The sequence below is a fragment of the Rhopilema esculentum genome, chromosome 15, assembly GCF_057945365.1.
Source record: "Rhopilema esculentum isolate cy_ngs chromosome 15, ASM5794536v1, whole genome shotgun sequence".
Lineage (NCBI taxonomy): Eukaryota > Metazoa > Cnidaria > Scyphozoa > Rhizostomeae > Rhizostomatidae > Rhopilema > Rhopilema esculentum.
In genome coordinates, this window is record NC_142829.1 from 6,707,125 (window position 1) to 6,723,174 (window position 16,050).

At 37.8% G+C, this 16,050-nt stretch overlaps 1 protein-coding gene across 1 annotated transcript; it reads left to right on the top strand.

The window, feature by feature from the left end:
* The first annotated feature begins 5 nt into the window (after positions 1 to 5).
* On the top strand, positions 6 to 15,902 carry LOC135685520 (uncharacterized). The gene is made up of 8 exons (XM_065201494.2): positions 6 to 4,047; positions 5,259 to 5,495; positions 6,237 to 6,488; positions 7,674 to 7,813; positions 8,632 to 9,344; positions 9,989 to 10,175; positions 11,321 to 11,414; positions 11,899 to 15,902. The coding sequence occupies exons 1-8, from the start codon at positions 2,437 to 2,439 to the stop codon at positions 12,316 to 12,318; spliced, it is 3,654 nt and encodes a 1,217-aa protein (XP_065057566.2). The 5' UTR covers positions 6 to 2,436; the 3' UTR covers positions 12,319 to 15,902.
* The last annotated feature ends 148 nt before the right edge of the window (positions 15,903 to 16,050 follow it).

Here is a 16,050-nt window from a genome sequence, read left to right on the forward strand (position 1 = left end):
CTTGATATTTGATGTATTTCAGATTAATGTATATTTGATGTATTTCAATCAGGTTTTCTGCCTTCTTGTTGGTCCAATACTTGAGCCTATTAATATAACGTTACAGCACTGCGGCCCATGCATTTTACACCGCGAAAGCAACATTTGCGGAAAGTCACCTTGCATGTTTTACTGTAACTTTACTTTCCACAACATTACTGTTCACTTTGATCGATTTGTAGTGCTATAGGCAGTAGCGGCGCCACGGTGGGACTGGGGGGACACGTCCCCCCCAGTTCTCAGCAGAATCAATTTTGTATTTCGTCTAAATTCGATGAGAAAATGTTGGGGGAGGGGTAATATTTTGACACCGTACTTTTTGTGATGTAATCCTATGATTTTCAAACTGCCAATTTTCAAACAAAAGTTTGTCACAGGCGTTCCCTTCGGATAAAATTGGCGTTCCCTGTTGGTAAAAGGGCGTTTTCTGGCGGTTAAAAGGGTGTGGCTTGAATTTTTTTGGTTTGTCCCCCCAGAGCTTAGTGGCTGGCGCCGCCACTGGCTATAGGCATGATCACCAAACACTTACTGATATGGAATCCAATATAGCTTTATTGAATTCGTCTACTTATTTCTGTTCCTCGTGCAATGCTACATATCGCTTACATCTTCGCCAATTTTTTCTCTTTTTTCTTGTTATCAAAGAAGAATATCTGTAGAAAATATTGATGCAATAAATGTTTTTATTGTACAGCACGATGTATATAGACTATTTTCCTTTCATCCTTAATAAAGATTATATGATGATATGTTTTCATTGAAGAACAGCCACAAATCATGGAAGAATATAACATTATTTTTCATCTGATGCAAACCTTGTTCGTCTTTATTGTCTTAGGTCTTTCACTGTGTTTCTTAAAATGCATGAATATCAGCAGATATCTGTTACTTTTGGATGCATTTGAAATTTTGAGCCCAACCTATACGTAAGTTAAGAGAACATATTTTTATATGTCTACTTATTCGAACTGGGCGACACAACGAGTGTCGGACGAAAAGTACTCCAGAATGATACGATATTATTCCGCTCTTCCATGCTTCTTTCAAATTTTATTTTGTTAAATTTAGGTACCAAAGGCTTATTATGTTGAATTTATAATCACCCAAAATCCTCGATTTTTGTGGTACCAAAATGGTGTCCCAGTTTTCCCTCGCTCAACTCGCCCCCTCTGTCTTACAACCCTATCTGCGCTACTGAAGAAGAGAACATTGGAATTGTTTGACCAAGTTTGTAGGCACAGCGACTCTCACATACCGTCCTAGAGGGGTTCCGTTCAGAGGCGGATCCAGAGCAAATTTGAAGGAGGGGCAGTTGGTAGTGGGGGCGCTGAACAATTTTCAAAAATCAGTTTCCAGAGTACGGTGTATACAACAATTTCAGATACCTTTTCAGAATAAACAACATAACTTTGAGGTAATCCTTGAAGCAAATTAACCTATCGGTCCAAGAACCTTTTTCATCTGATTGTAATCCTTTAAAAGGCGCGCAAAATTTCCAAAAAGGGGCGCCAGACTTGCTTCAACACGTTGAGGGAGGGGCAACTGCCCCTAGTTGCCCTCCCTTAAATCCGCCACTGGTTCCGTTGAAGGTAGACGCAAGCAAGGCAGCTCCAATTGATTTAGATTAAAAATATTACCAAATGGACAGGTCTAAGCGCAGTGGAAGCAAGCAGAAAAGTAAGGAACAGGGCGGCATGGAGGAAGATTGTCTATAATTAGTGAAGGGTGCTCCCTCGACTTGATACAGGTCAAGGAATTAAAGACTAAGGACAAAATGCACATGCGCATGGCCCAACCGGCATCGAAGGTCATGTCTGTCTGCAGGACCAGATGCACGCACTATCAAAAAGCTTCGTTTTGCATGCCATCCATACGAGTACACACTTTTAAAAGACTATTAAAAGTTAAAAATCGCCGAAATTTAAGAATAATGCGAAGCTCAAGCTTCATCAAGAATTAATTTTTTGTTTATTTGCGTCTTTTGGAAAGCAAATCAAATGCGAGTTCCACGCTATATGTTTTGAAATTGACGTATTATCCGACCTTCGCTTAAAAATTTAAGAATAATCTTAGGTTCAAGATATAAAAATTAACAATGTTGAGGCTCAGGAAAAATTTAGGTATTTTTATGAAAAAATGTGTAGTAAAAGGAGGTTTGCATGTGGAAGAAGTCGCTGAAATGACTCTACTATGCAGGCGTGTGCTCTCGTTAAGAACTGCCATACTCTGCAGACTGGGGGCCCTGCAAAGCCTTTTAACCTTCCTAACTCGTGCATGAGTTATTTGACCCAGGCACAGAATAAATAGGTGAGGGTGTAATGTGATGTGACAAAAGCGGAAGTGACTACATGGTTGTTCTGCACGAGTTCTGCCTGTGTGATTTGTCTTTTGCGAATAATGGTACACTCAACGTCCAAGAAATGCAGCAAGCAGGCAATGGAGAACATTTTGATGACCACACTTTTTATGCTTGTGTATTGTTTTTGTTATTCCAAATGTGATGGCGCCATTGTGTTTATTTCCGAACAACTAGGCCATGATACCGATAATTGTTCATCTAGAGCCTTCCCGTGTAAAACCTTGAATTACGGATACGAAAAAGCGGTAAAGGACGGCCATCTGAACATACTGGATATAATCATAACAGGAAAGTACACAATGAATGAATCTTTTGCAGTTAACATAAGCCATGCAAATTTGACAACTGTGAATATTTACGGAAGTGATAACGCTGAGGTTTTTGGTAGCGAATATGGCTATTTCACCCTTGGCTGTGAGAACAAGACCCGGTGCATTAATCACAACATTCGATTTGAGAACTTAACCTTTCGCAATTTTCACCAGCAGGTCACAGTTTCAGCGTTTCAAATAACGAAGCTAGAAATCGTTGGTTGCAGGTTTATTGCTAGTAACAATTCTGCACTAAGGTGGGTCGACTCTGAAGGTGGCATTGAAAACTGCTTCTTTGCTGGAGGGCAGGGACTTCGCCAAGTGGGGAGTGCAGTTGGACTTACCTTTAATCAAGCTTATAACAAATCAATTGTTGTGAAGAACTCAACGTTTTTAAACAACATAGGCAATGCTAATTTGACAGCGTTCAGAGACAATTCAACAGAGTCACTTTGGTATTTCTCCTATTTTGGTGGTGGTCTGGCGGCGTTGTTTCTCAACAAAGCCACGTCGAATAGAGTTGTCGTGGATAGTTGTAGATTTGACGGTAACAGTGCACTTTTTGGCGGTGGTCTTGCGTATGGTGCTTATAATGAAACAAGGCGAAATTCCCTTAGAGTTATCAATTCAAATTTCTCGAGAAATTTCGCCTACCTCTCAGGTGGTGGGTTTTCTCTCAAAATCATGGCCAAGGCCTCAGCTAACTCATTAACATTTGAGAATGTCACGTTCCAGAATAACTCTGCGCGAGAATGTGGAGGAGCAGGAAGACTGATACTAGAAAATATTGACAGTGAGCCAGTATCCCCCTTATTTATCAATACAAAGTTCTTAAGGAACCGTGCACAGACAGCAGCAGCCATAGGGATCAGTAAAACATCGCGGGACGTTCATTTTAACTGGCAGAAAAGCGTCGTTTTCATAAACACGGTCTTCCAATGGAACTCTAATTATCCAAACACATTTAATACCTCATTTATACATACAGGAACTCTCGCTTCGTACAAAGTAAACGTTCTGTTCCACGGTAGAAACAACTTTGTGAATAATACCATAAATAGCCCGCTCTTTGTATGCGGCGCTATCGTTAACGTAAGCGGAATTATGCTATTCAAGGAAAATTATGCATATAGCTCCGGAGGTGGCATGTCGCTGTTAGACGGCAGCACGTTGTTGCTGATGCCTGGTACAAATCTTACATTTGAGCGGAACTATGCTTTAACTGCTGGGGGCGCGCTTTTGTACAAAACAAGTGCAGTTGTCAATGAGATCTACCAATTCAATCCATTCTGTTTTATGCAGTATGGAATAAGGCATGTACCTGCTTCACAGTGGAATGTAAGTATTGGGAGCAGGGCCGCCGAGAGGCGGCCTGGGCCCTGGGGCAAAGTCCCGGTTGGGGCCCTAGAGTCGGATGCAAAATTTTTTTGAGACCAATGGGAAACGCCCATTATTTCCAAACGTTTGCGCACGTTTGCTTTTTCAGTTGCAAATTGATCAATTATATTGTCGTAATCAATTTGTCTTGCTAGTTCGTGCTCGATCGAAAGAGTCACGAGGCTTGATAGTCTGTCTTGAGTCATTGTTGAACGTAGGCGGTTCTTTATTAATGCTAGTTTGCTGAAAGGGGCCCCAAAAATATAATATAGCTTTATGCAACGATTCTAAATGCAAACATAACTCACTTGAACGGGCCATAGATAAAAACAAGATTATATGGGTTACCTAGTTTTTTATCAGGGCTCTCTTCCCCCAATAAGTACGATTTTGCGAAACTCAGGAAAACTCAGCTTAAAAGATGAATCCGTAAAACATGTGATCTAAGGTTTATTCAGCTTTTCTCGGGGCCCCAGACTCAATAAATAAAGCTGATAGGCCTTAAATTCAAACAAGACTCAGTGTACGGACCCAATGAAATAACTGCCATCATTTTCGATATTAACAAATATATCTTTAAACGCATTTTCAGTTTCTCAAAAGAAGACATTTTAAAAAACTTTTCAGAATAATTTTGGGGCCCCTTTCTGGCCGAGGCCCTGGGGCAAATTGCCCCCCCCCCTCTCTGCGCCACTGATTGGGAGGTGTGGGGTAGATGACACGCATGAAATAAGTGGGAGAAGAGGGGTGATTAAAAAATTCACGGATATAGACCTATTTTCCAGTTTTTTCGTTTTATGGATAGAAAAGAGCTTCGAATTAGCCAATATGATGCATTTGAACGACCTGTTGTAAACGTTTGATTTACAATGGTAAAAAAAACGTCGTTGGCGTATAGACGGGAGCCAACCTGTATTTGCCGTCAAGTTTGGTTATTCCCCGGCGAAGCAACAAGAAAGGTCCTCGGTTTTGAAACCGAATTTTTAAGAGGGAGTGTTGCACCCCCAGCACCCTGAATCTATGGCCCTGCTACTGGTCTACAGGCTAGCTCGAGACAAGATTATTGGCATCTCTCTTCAACGGACTGTCATTCTGTTCCAATAGTTTTGGCCATATGAAAAGTTTTGCTGTGTGATTGATATGAGATGTTAATGTTTTTTATTCTTCGTCAGGTGAACATCAATTTCATCGAAAATGGTGCTGGATTAAAGGGCGCGGCCATATATGCAACAACACTAGGACAGTGCAGGTGGACAGAGGACTATCCCTACAGCGATATAACAAAGACATTGCGCTGGAGCAATAGGTTTGTTTATCGCGGCAACTACATTGGCACCTTTTGGTACGGCAAAGAGGGAAATGATATTGCTACAGATACTTATAAGTACATATACAACCCAAAAAGACAGGTGTGTAATAGTGAAGCTGGTCTGTTACGTGGAAATAGCAATACACGCTTTTTTATAAGGATACTATAAACTTTGTCCAGCCTCAATATTCTTAAGAAATTTTCGTTTTGAGCCTGAATATGTTCTTTGAGTATTTTTGCTTTTTCAAACCTGGTATGGTTTCAAAATAGTGACTTATATAAAGACGCTTTAAGAAATTATGAGATATATCAGCCATGCGATTCTTTGTAAACATGACCAAACAGGCAACTGCTGAAAAGTGAGACACAAATATGAGCTGAGGCTAAACAGTATTCCTATAGTATGCTTAAGAATGATTCTGAGCGAGCCACAATATTCTTTTTATTAATTCGGTATGAATCAGTTATGTAATATAAAGAATGTTTTCATAGAAAAATTCGACGAAATGTACTCTAGTATGCGATGTTTTTGCTTTCCAATGCTATCTTAAAATTGTGATCATTATAATTATGGAGTCTTCAGAGGGAAGAGAAGCCAGACTCAGTAAAACCTGGATATTAAGCGCCGACGTTACGTTGACACCCAGTCATTATGAATACGTCGTATGTAGCTATTCGACGAAAATTTAACAATTCAAGAAGGTCTACTTTAAAACAGCTTTTTATTTTATTTTGTGCCTGTTGTTTGCAATGAGCGGCATTTTTAAACTCATTTTTAAACATAAATTGTATATTCCATATTCTCTCGCGAAAGTGCCTTTCTATTTGTTTTTTCTCGTAGGCGTATAGCTACCCTGGTCAGGACATTACACTAGGAATATCAGCTGTCGATGAACTCGATAATTCTGTAGTTTCAGTGCCAACTATTTTCTCCACTGATTGGATTAACAATAGAACATCGCCCAATTCTAGTCTGGTTTTGAACAGGCATTTGCTGTACCTTAATTCAAACACGACGACATTCCGATACTCAATGCAGTCTCCATCTGATTATGAGGCTGTCATAAATGGAAAGGACAAAAATGCGCATTATGTATGCAGGAATTTTGCCTTTTCCTTTGTTGCCTTTGCTGAGCATGTTTTCCATTGATTCGTCTCTTAGCTGGTGAAATGTGTGCTTGAATATGCAAAATGCAATGATCCTTTTATGTTATCATATGTAACTATTGATGTATCACTTTTAGAGGATCGACATCAAAAATACAACAGCGTTTCAGACGGAATTGTCTAGTTTCCATACTGCTCGACCTGATAGTCATAAATAAACATGATTAATAATCATAAATTAGCATGATTAATTATTTCAAGTAAAGGTTTAGGGTTAGGGTAAGGGTTAAGGTTAGGTTTAAGGTTAGGGTTAGGTTTAGGTTTAGGTTTAGGTTTAGGTTTAGGTTTAGGGTTAGGGTTAGGGTTAGGTTTAGGGTAAAACAATTACATCATCAGGTCGAGCAGTATGGAAACTAGACAGCTCCGTTTCAGTCATCGTCTCGTCACACTGCTCTTGTAAAAACATGCACACGTTGTTCAATACTTAAACATGTACGGTGAGGGTGCTACTAAGTATACGTAAGAAAACTAATCACTGTACACATAAACTCATTCCATTCAATGCAACGTTAAAGCGGCTAGTCATGGCTGAAGAGAAGCAATGCAAACTATATTTTTTACCATAGCGACAAAGACAAAAGCAGAATGCAGTCATCAACGAAAGTTAACTCTTGAAATAACAGAAAACATTTTGGCTAATGATTCAGCTATTGTAACCGAACCTTTAAGTGATAAGCATACTGTTTCTGACTAATATTAGATATAAGTAGGTAAAAAACATAACGATAGTAATCTATCCCGTGCTCTAAAAAAACCGCTCTTCCTCACACTTCCAGGACTCTCTATCATATCTGTCCTGACAAGTGATTAAGTCACATGTCTACTACACTACAATAAGCAAACGCATTTTAAGTAATTTTGTCAAAGGGGTATACAACTTATGCTGCTGTACCTAAATCTAGTAAAGATGTTGAGAATCATGTATGCATCAAGCTTTCGAATATTGTTATTCTTTTACGGTCAGAAATCTTTAGAACTCATCACGACGTCTTTGCCCTTTTATTTTTGGCTTCATTTTCACAAATGGACAAAAAGAGAGAAAGAGTACAGATTTACAGACGTAAGATTGTTAAGTTTCCATCAGATATTAGCACAATTCTTGCTTTTATAGGTGCAAATTATTGACTACCTTTCTGTATACGGTTCAAGAGTTGTGGCAAAAATCAATCCAGCACCTTGTTCACCTGGCTACAAATTTGATTCATCTAAACTTCAATGCTCATGTGATTTGAGCATCAATGGATTGACAAGGTAAATTTCGCAACATTCATCAACTATTTTCACTTTAAGCTACATTTTCATGTTGATGTAGTTGTATAAAGTAGAAGTTCCAATCAGTCAACAAGTACCAATCAACCTCTTTTAGCTTATTTTCTTATTGCTGGTATTTTTGTCCTAAAAGGTGCTTAAGTAGATATTTCAAATCAATTTTATGTAAAAGAAAGAAACCATGTTTGCTGGATTTAGAGTAGCCTTAAAATTTCGTTAAACACATATTGAATGATTAATTTTAAAAAAGGTTTAAATGGGACTTTTTCAATGTTCTCTTTGGTGTTCTTGGCATTGCGATTTCCCTTACCCAGCTTTTTTAAAGGGTTTATTCATATACCGTAATGCCTCGAATAAGCGCCCGGGCGCTTATTTAATTTTTGAGGCTCCAGGGCGGCGCTTATTCGAAGGAGGCGCTTAATCTGAGGGGGGCGCTTATTCGAGGAGGGCGCTTATTCAATAACTTCACCTCTAGGGTGGGCGCTTATTCGAGGGGGGGGGGTGCTTGTTCGAGGCATTACGGTGAGTCCAGCACCCAAAATGGAATGAACTACTTACAAGTGCAAGATTAATTATTTTTGAATTCAAGAAATACAAGAATGATCTGCCATTGTTTTTCGTGGATGACTTGTTTCGCTTTTTTTAAATGCATTTTATCCATCACTAAGAAACAGTATACCGTTGGCATTTAACGGATTATTGGAATTCACTTCCGAAACATTTGCACCATTTTAATGACCTCTTTTTGAGAATCATATTGATAAATTACCAAATCTAAGAATCGTTTTTGCAAACTGTAGGTGTAATGGAACAATAATTCGGCTAAGAAATGGAATATGGGGCAACGTGTCAAAGAGCAATCCATACAAACTAATCACATTCCAGTGTCCGAGGCATTACTGCCAATGCAACACTGGCGGCGCCTTTCAATCCGACTGCGCACTTGACCCTAATCAACCAGACAATCAATGTACGGGTAACCGGAATGGCATGCTTTGTGGCAAATGCAGAAAGGGCACAAGCATCACTTTGCCATCATACTCCTGTATTGAATGTGAAAATCCTGCACAGTCATTGGCTGTATTCATCTTTGTCATCATTGCTACCGTTTGTATATGTTTAGCAATATTTTACTTCAACCCGAAAATGTCCGAGTACATGAAAGGGATTTTCTTCTACACTCAAATCCTTCCATATGTTTTTACAGCAAATGGAAAATCAGCTCTAATTGCTACAACATTCAGTACTGTTGTGAACTCTGCTGCTGTTGGATCAATGCCTAAAGAAATGTGCTTGTTTGATAACATCGATCTGATTGATGCAATCGGCATTTCCTATGTCATACCATCTTTGTGTGCTTTGATTCTCTTCATAGTTTTCATTCTCAGCAAGCTAAGATTATTAACATTTTATCGAGACTCTCCTTTCAATTCATTCTGGGTATTAACCATCATGGTGTTTAAATTGTTGGTGGAAACAACTATGAAGTCAATGGCCTGTTTCAAAGTCGACGGTAAGTGTGTAGACTACTGAGCAGCGTTTGCTTTTTCTGTAAAAGTCATAGCTGGTAGAAAACTTAAAACTGTGATCAGGATAGAAACAAAATATCATTATTCAATAATTAACATTATTCAAGAACACAGTAGCAAAGACAACATCCTAACACGAGCTGGTGATGCGTACATCAGTCGAGGGTTTGGGCTCTAGCTATGTCTCAGCTTTGCAACAATGTTAATCTTTCAGCATCCGCATAATCTTCATTAGAAATGCTAAAGCTTCTCACCAGGATTCTACTACAGGGCTACACATTGTTATGTACGATTTTTTTCGTAATTTTTTCGTTTTTTCGAAATAGTGACACTGGCCGTGATTCGGCAGCATCAATAGAAAGTTATTCATTCATGAACGGGGCTCCTTGAAAGCATGCCTTTATTCTCCAGTAAAATGAGCTCCCCTTTCCCATTTTGGTAGAGACCTTAGTAAAAAATCAATACCAAGGTACCTGTTTCCACAATAAAATCCTAAATGCAAGCTTCTTTTATGTACAGAACTTTACGATTGCTTATCTGGTAGAGTAAGAATATTATTGTGCTTTAACAGGCATTCTTTCTGTGTCTTTTTTAAACTCTCCTTTGATAGTTGTGCTATTTTCTTTAGGTGAAGTGGTATTTTTCTACGACGGATCAGAGCAATGCTTTTCAAAAGGTCATCTGGCCCTTTTCATCCCTTCGGTCCTGATCCTAGCGGTTTTTTTAATACCTGCTCCAGTCGTCATTGTCCTAATATCATTTGGGTACATAAGAGTGCCACCTCATGTTAGTGACATTATCTCCCAAGGATACAGGTATGTTGTTTCAGTTCAAGCATAATTTAAAGGTAATGTGTCCATATAAAAGGACTGCGTATACCCAACTTGTCAAGCCACCCATCAAAATAACAGTTTGGGATTGGATAGTATTCTTGCGATGCAAAACTGCTCACATGAAAAGCTAACTTCGCAGCAGGATAAATAAACAGAACGACCGTGATAACTGGGGCGATGACATGAAAAATCACATGTTTCTAAAAACCCCCGCAGAGTCGCTTGCTATAGCTAGACACATTACCTTTAAGGGTGAGATCAGCAGCCATCATATAATCGAAAAATATTAAAGATTTCTGTTTACAGGCCTTCGCCTAGGCAATGCTTTACACATTTTGTTGTTTAGGACGACAAGGTTCTAGGTTGCAACTCCGAGTTTCATGGTTAATGCGATCATTAGGTCGATAAGTAATGCTGGAAACAAGTTAGTAAATTTTTACCAAGTGTCTCCATAATGAACAAAGCGCCTATGAAATCGATGAAGGCCACCCAAAAAGATTTTGCCAGGACCTCTTCTAGAAAGATCTTGGGACATTCTCTTGCGTTTAGTTTCTGAACATAACGTGAGAAATTTGTAGGACATTAACAAAGCTTCTTCGAGTTGCAGTTCGATAGTTACAAAGTTTCTATCAAGCTTTTTTCTGCTGAAATTTGAGATGACAATAATTCTTTTTAAGGACAAACAGGCTTGATCATAATTAATGGCTTATTTTTGTACCTTTATGAATGTTTGTTTCAAGAAGCATTATTTTAAGCCAAGTGAAATGCTGCAGTCAACCCATCTTTCTCTTACTTTATTTATCCTCCTCGTTTTTCTTACTGGTTTTGTCATTAGGGAGAAGTGGATGTTTTACATTAATTGCGGTATTGTGATATGTCTTTTACTCTGTCTGTTAATGAATAGAGTTATATATTAAAATGCCATGTTATGTTGTAATTATGCTTGATAATAGCCATCTGCTCAATAGTACTTATGCATCAAAGGAACAAGTACAACACTAGCAATGACATTAACAACAAATTTCATACAGGAGCAACTAAATACTATGAAAGTACAACTTCTAGGTCTGATGAGCAACTCTGTGCGAGAGTTGCTGTTTTACTTGCAAATGTATTTTGCCTCGCAGAAAAAGTTGTCGATGGTGGTGTGCAGTTGACCTTGGAAGAAGAATTGCGTTCTCAGCTGTATTTACTTTTGTTTCTAATTGGTACTTCAAGCAGGTAATTCATTGACACATACTACACTGTTTCTTATTTATTGATAATGTTTTTACTTAGAACAAAATGTACCGGAATCATACGAAATTTGTAGAGAATTTGAAACATAGAGCTGGAAATGGTTTGTTATTGCTCCAGTAGGGATGTATTGAAACTTCGTATCGAGATAATTGAACCAAAAGATAATATTAAGATAAGATTGCACAGGGAAGCGGAACAAAGCATAACACACTTACGGACTTTTCGTATAACACGTGTCAAAGTATAAACTTAAGATTATAACCAAAATTTAAGCGTAGATACATATAGATATTTATTAAAGTGCGAACTGTAAAAAGTCTTTCAGGGTATTTATCGTTGTACAAGGAGTGATATAAGTCTAATGTTGTACAAGAAATGAGTAACTTAGTGTTCTGTTAAAGAGGGTAATGATCTTGGATGCTGTTACACTTATCCCGCGAGTTAATTCCAAAACCTTTGCTTTCAGACTCTCTTCATATTCCTCTCTGCAACTGTGTGCCTCATTCATGTAATCGCTCAACCGTATAAAAAGTCTCTAGCCAATCACGGAGAAAGCTTTTTGCTGGTCAGTTTATGCCTGATAGCAGCATTACAAGGCATCTCTGGCGACGAAGAGCTGCGAGAAACTGGCTCGATCATTCCTCTCTCCCTCACAATTATTTATACTGCTGCTGTTGTTTGTTACTTGGTCAGCGTTCTGGCATTCAAATGTATTAAAAAATGGGGGAACATCCGCGCTGATAGGCTGCAGCGTTCACCCAGAGATGGTGATGGAGCCCCGTACAACATTCCAAAGAGAGTGCATTTGAAAAGACCAAACTTTTGGGAAAATCGAAGAGGAAGCAGTGATAGTAATGTTTTGTGTAACCCAGCTCAAGCTATATGATGTTTTTCAAAAGAATTAGGACCTGACACCCTTTTTACTCCATGTCGCTACAATCCCTGCCGAAAGTCCTTGAAACACCAAGTTGATTACGTGCTGTTTTGAGTAAATGTTGGTTGTAGAGTGAAATATCATAGTTACTCTAAAATTAATTTTGGCAACTCGGAGAGGATGCAGCATTAGCGGAAGGTAGTTTAGGGCACCTTAGTTTGTTAACCAAGGGCCCCTGATCTAAAGGGGTCGCCATGTTAATTTGATATCTATGTTTAAAAGACTTCACTCAAGTTCACCATATTTTCAAAACGCTTAAAAGTTCTAAATTGAAGCAAATACCTGAGCTTCTCGATATTGTCGTTTTTACAACTTGCTATTGTGTTTAAAATGCTCTAAACTTTTGGATGGGACTTTCTTGCAGTCAGTAAGCAGGGTCCAGTTGCAGTTCTCTTTAGGGCCTCATGTGCTGTATAAAATGCTAACAAATTTTTGGGAACCAAGACCTCTGGCAGGCATTGTAGGTGTCTGCAGAAGCGGACTGGCCCACCGGGACACCGGGAAATTTCCCGGTGCGCCCTCTGCCCCAAGTTATTTTTTCAAAAACTTGAAAACTTTCCAAAGGCAAATAATCTTCACACAGAATTAAAATTGATTACAATCATCAATTGACCTCCTATCCAAAGTACGTTTGCATAAAAAGTTTAACTTCACCTTTAAGTTGAGCATATTAAGGTCAACTGCAAAGTTTTTCAATCTTTGCTATTGTTAATTAACAAAAAAAAAGACAAAATGTTGGTCAGCTAATTCTGCAAGATTTTCTGAAAATCTTGTAAAAAACATATTTTGTTATGAAAATGACTTTGAAAAAATGAAACATTTTAAACATACAGCTTTGTTGTCTGAAACTCCTCAGAGTATAAAATGTCAAAAAATGGTCCAGAAGAACAAGATGGAAAATTCGATCCACAAATGGGTATTTATTCTCCATCTTGTTCTTTCAGACCCTAATTCTGACATTATATACTCTGAAGAGCAGGGATGGATTTAGCGGGGGTGTAGGGGGTGCAGCACCCCCCAATAGTTCTGTGTCCTTCGGTAAATTTTGTTTCATTCGGTAAAAATCATTTGTTGTTAGTCAATAGTAAAAAGTAACAAAGTAACGCCAAGATTTTACTTTATTTATTTTATTAGTATTTATCTTCTTATCAGTAGCGTAGCGGGGGGGGGGGGGATATTCTCAAAGGTATGATAGTCACAAAGTCTCAAAGGGGGGATAGTCACAATCCCTTGATAGTGAAAACTGCTCTAGGTATGATAGAGAATAATACTTTCTGAACAAGACTTCCGTGGCAAGCTATTTTATTTCTATTCTATTTTCTTTAACTAACAACTCATAGTCATCTTGCTTTTTGTACGTTAAAACCAGGAGTTTCGTACCAAAAAGAAATTATGACCAGCTGAAAAAAGATCTTGTACAATTTTTATAAACTTTATGCAGAATTTGTTGAGGATTGATGTCCTCATGTATAAAACTCCTGAAAAATTTAATAGAGTATTAAACCGGCTGTTTGGAAAAAAACTGGTTTCAAATTTACAACTAGCTATTAAAGTATTCCATTCTTTCTTCAAATTTAAAGAATTTATATCCCGGAATAGAGACTGTACTTTTTCTTAAGAAAGTTCTTACCATGTCTACGGGCAGTTACTCATACAGAAGGAGCCTATAAATGTACAAAATCATCAATTTGCACAAAACTGATGGCAGCAGAAATTCATTTTGACTCTTAAAATTCATTTGTCCAAGATATTTTATCAGAGATCTTCCGGACAAGTCTACAGTTTTAAGCACATGTTCAATACCTGATCACAATTCCGCACGCTGATGAACTGGAATCATATCTTTTGTAAATGATATGTAACTGTAGCGTGGAGGCAGGAGCAACATAGTCATTAGGCTAGCAGGTGCTGAGGCACCCCTTTAAATTTCTCAATGATATGCTGCAAAACTTTATATATAACCGTTTGATGAGCTAAGGCAAAGTTTTAAGCACCTATTGGCGCCCTTTTGCTTGCTTTTCCCGGTAGGTCGAATGGTAGCCAGTCCCCGCCACTGGGTGTCTGTACCACTCCATGTCAGAGTCAGGTTGAGAGCGCCGAAAATATACGATAAACATTTTCTTCCCACGTCCTTGTTTGATGAATCGTCCCTTATAACCTCGGGGGTAAACTAAGCCTAATTTTTGACGGAGACGTGCCATTTTTGTTAAAATGTTGGACCCATAATTCCGCAAATGTCTGAAAAAATGTGACTCATAATTATGCAAACATGATGAAAACTATACCCATAATTCCGCAAAGCAAATGAAATTTTTAAAGCACATAAAATCATTAAACAAATTTTGCATGTCCTTTGCCTCAAAATCTCAATATTACACAGATTTCATAGTTTTATTTCTAACTGGTCATTCATTTTGATAATGCTAAATATCCCTCCTAATAATTTTGCAATATTTTCCCAAAATAGTACCCATAATTCTGCATGTTTCTTCAAATGGACCCAAAGTCCCGCACATATTTCAAAAACTGATACCCATAATTCCGCACTTTTCAGAAAAAGGTACCCCTAAATAATGGCACGTCCCCGTACCTTCAAACATGTTAAGGTATCCCCCCTCCGAGCTTATAACGATTCACTATAAAATATATTCCATTTATTGAATTTGGGCTTTAGAGATTTCAGTGATTGAGATGACAAGCGGGAGGTGAAAAAGAGAAAAATTCCCAGGACTAGACCTGTAGATAACAACTGAAATCTTAGAAATATACCCCTAGAAATTAATAATTTATTTGCATATGAGAGAAATATTCTTGTTGGGCACTTTATCAAGTTCAGGAAAATGACAGGTGATCATCAATGGTAAATATTTTAACAGATTTTAGAATATGTCAGGCCATAGATATATAAAATTTAAACATTAAAATACGCTATAAGCAAAGGTTAAATTTTAAATTGTTTATTATTCTTTATCTTCAAAATTTTGTTAGTTAATGTTGGGGATGTTTCTTGCCAGTATCTATACTGTTTATTGATCAAAACTTCTTGCTGGCTTTTCTTTTATTTTCTTTTGTTTTGTGGCTATGACCAAGAGTGAAAAATAAAAAGCTTATAATACTTATTCAAAGCTTGTGCAACTATTTCAATTCATTTGGCTGTCAAAATTTTATTATTTTGCCTACAATGTAAGGTCCTGTTCTGTTAGCCGTTCGTACTAGAGTGCAACTGCAGTGATGACAATATCTTCAACTTCAAAATCGAGGGCCGCAACCATTTTTATAGTTTATATACCAAAAATTGATTTGTTGTTAACTAGCAAATTGTCTATCGAATATAAAACTTTTAAAATAAATTGATGAAATGTTTTGAAGCACTCAACTTTTATATTGAGAATATAAAATATATTATCTAGACATTTAAGTTCGCTGAAAGAGGACTTTGTGTACTAGCTATCAATAAATTTATCTCTCTCACTTTTTTCTCGAAAGCCGTTCATTTTTTCTATAAAAAATCACTGTGCTTGTTAACCTTGTTAAATGAATGAATGAAGTTCGCTGAAAAGCTTGGCCTTTGAAATTTTAGTCTATTGTAGAAGCTAACCTGCAACTTGATCAATTACGTGTTTCGACAGATTTCGAAAGAAGTGACCGCAAAAATGTAAACAAGCAAAATCCAAGTTGGTGATC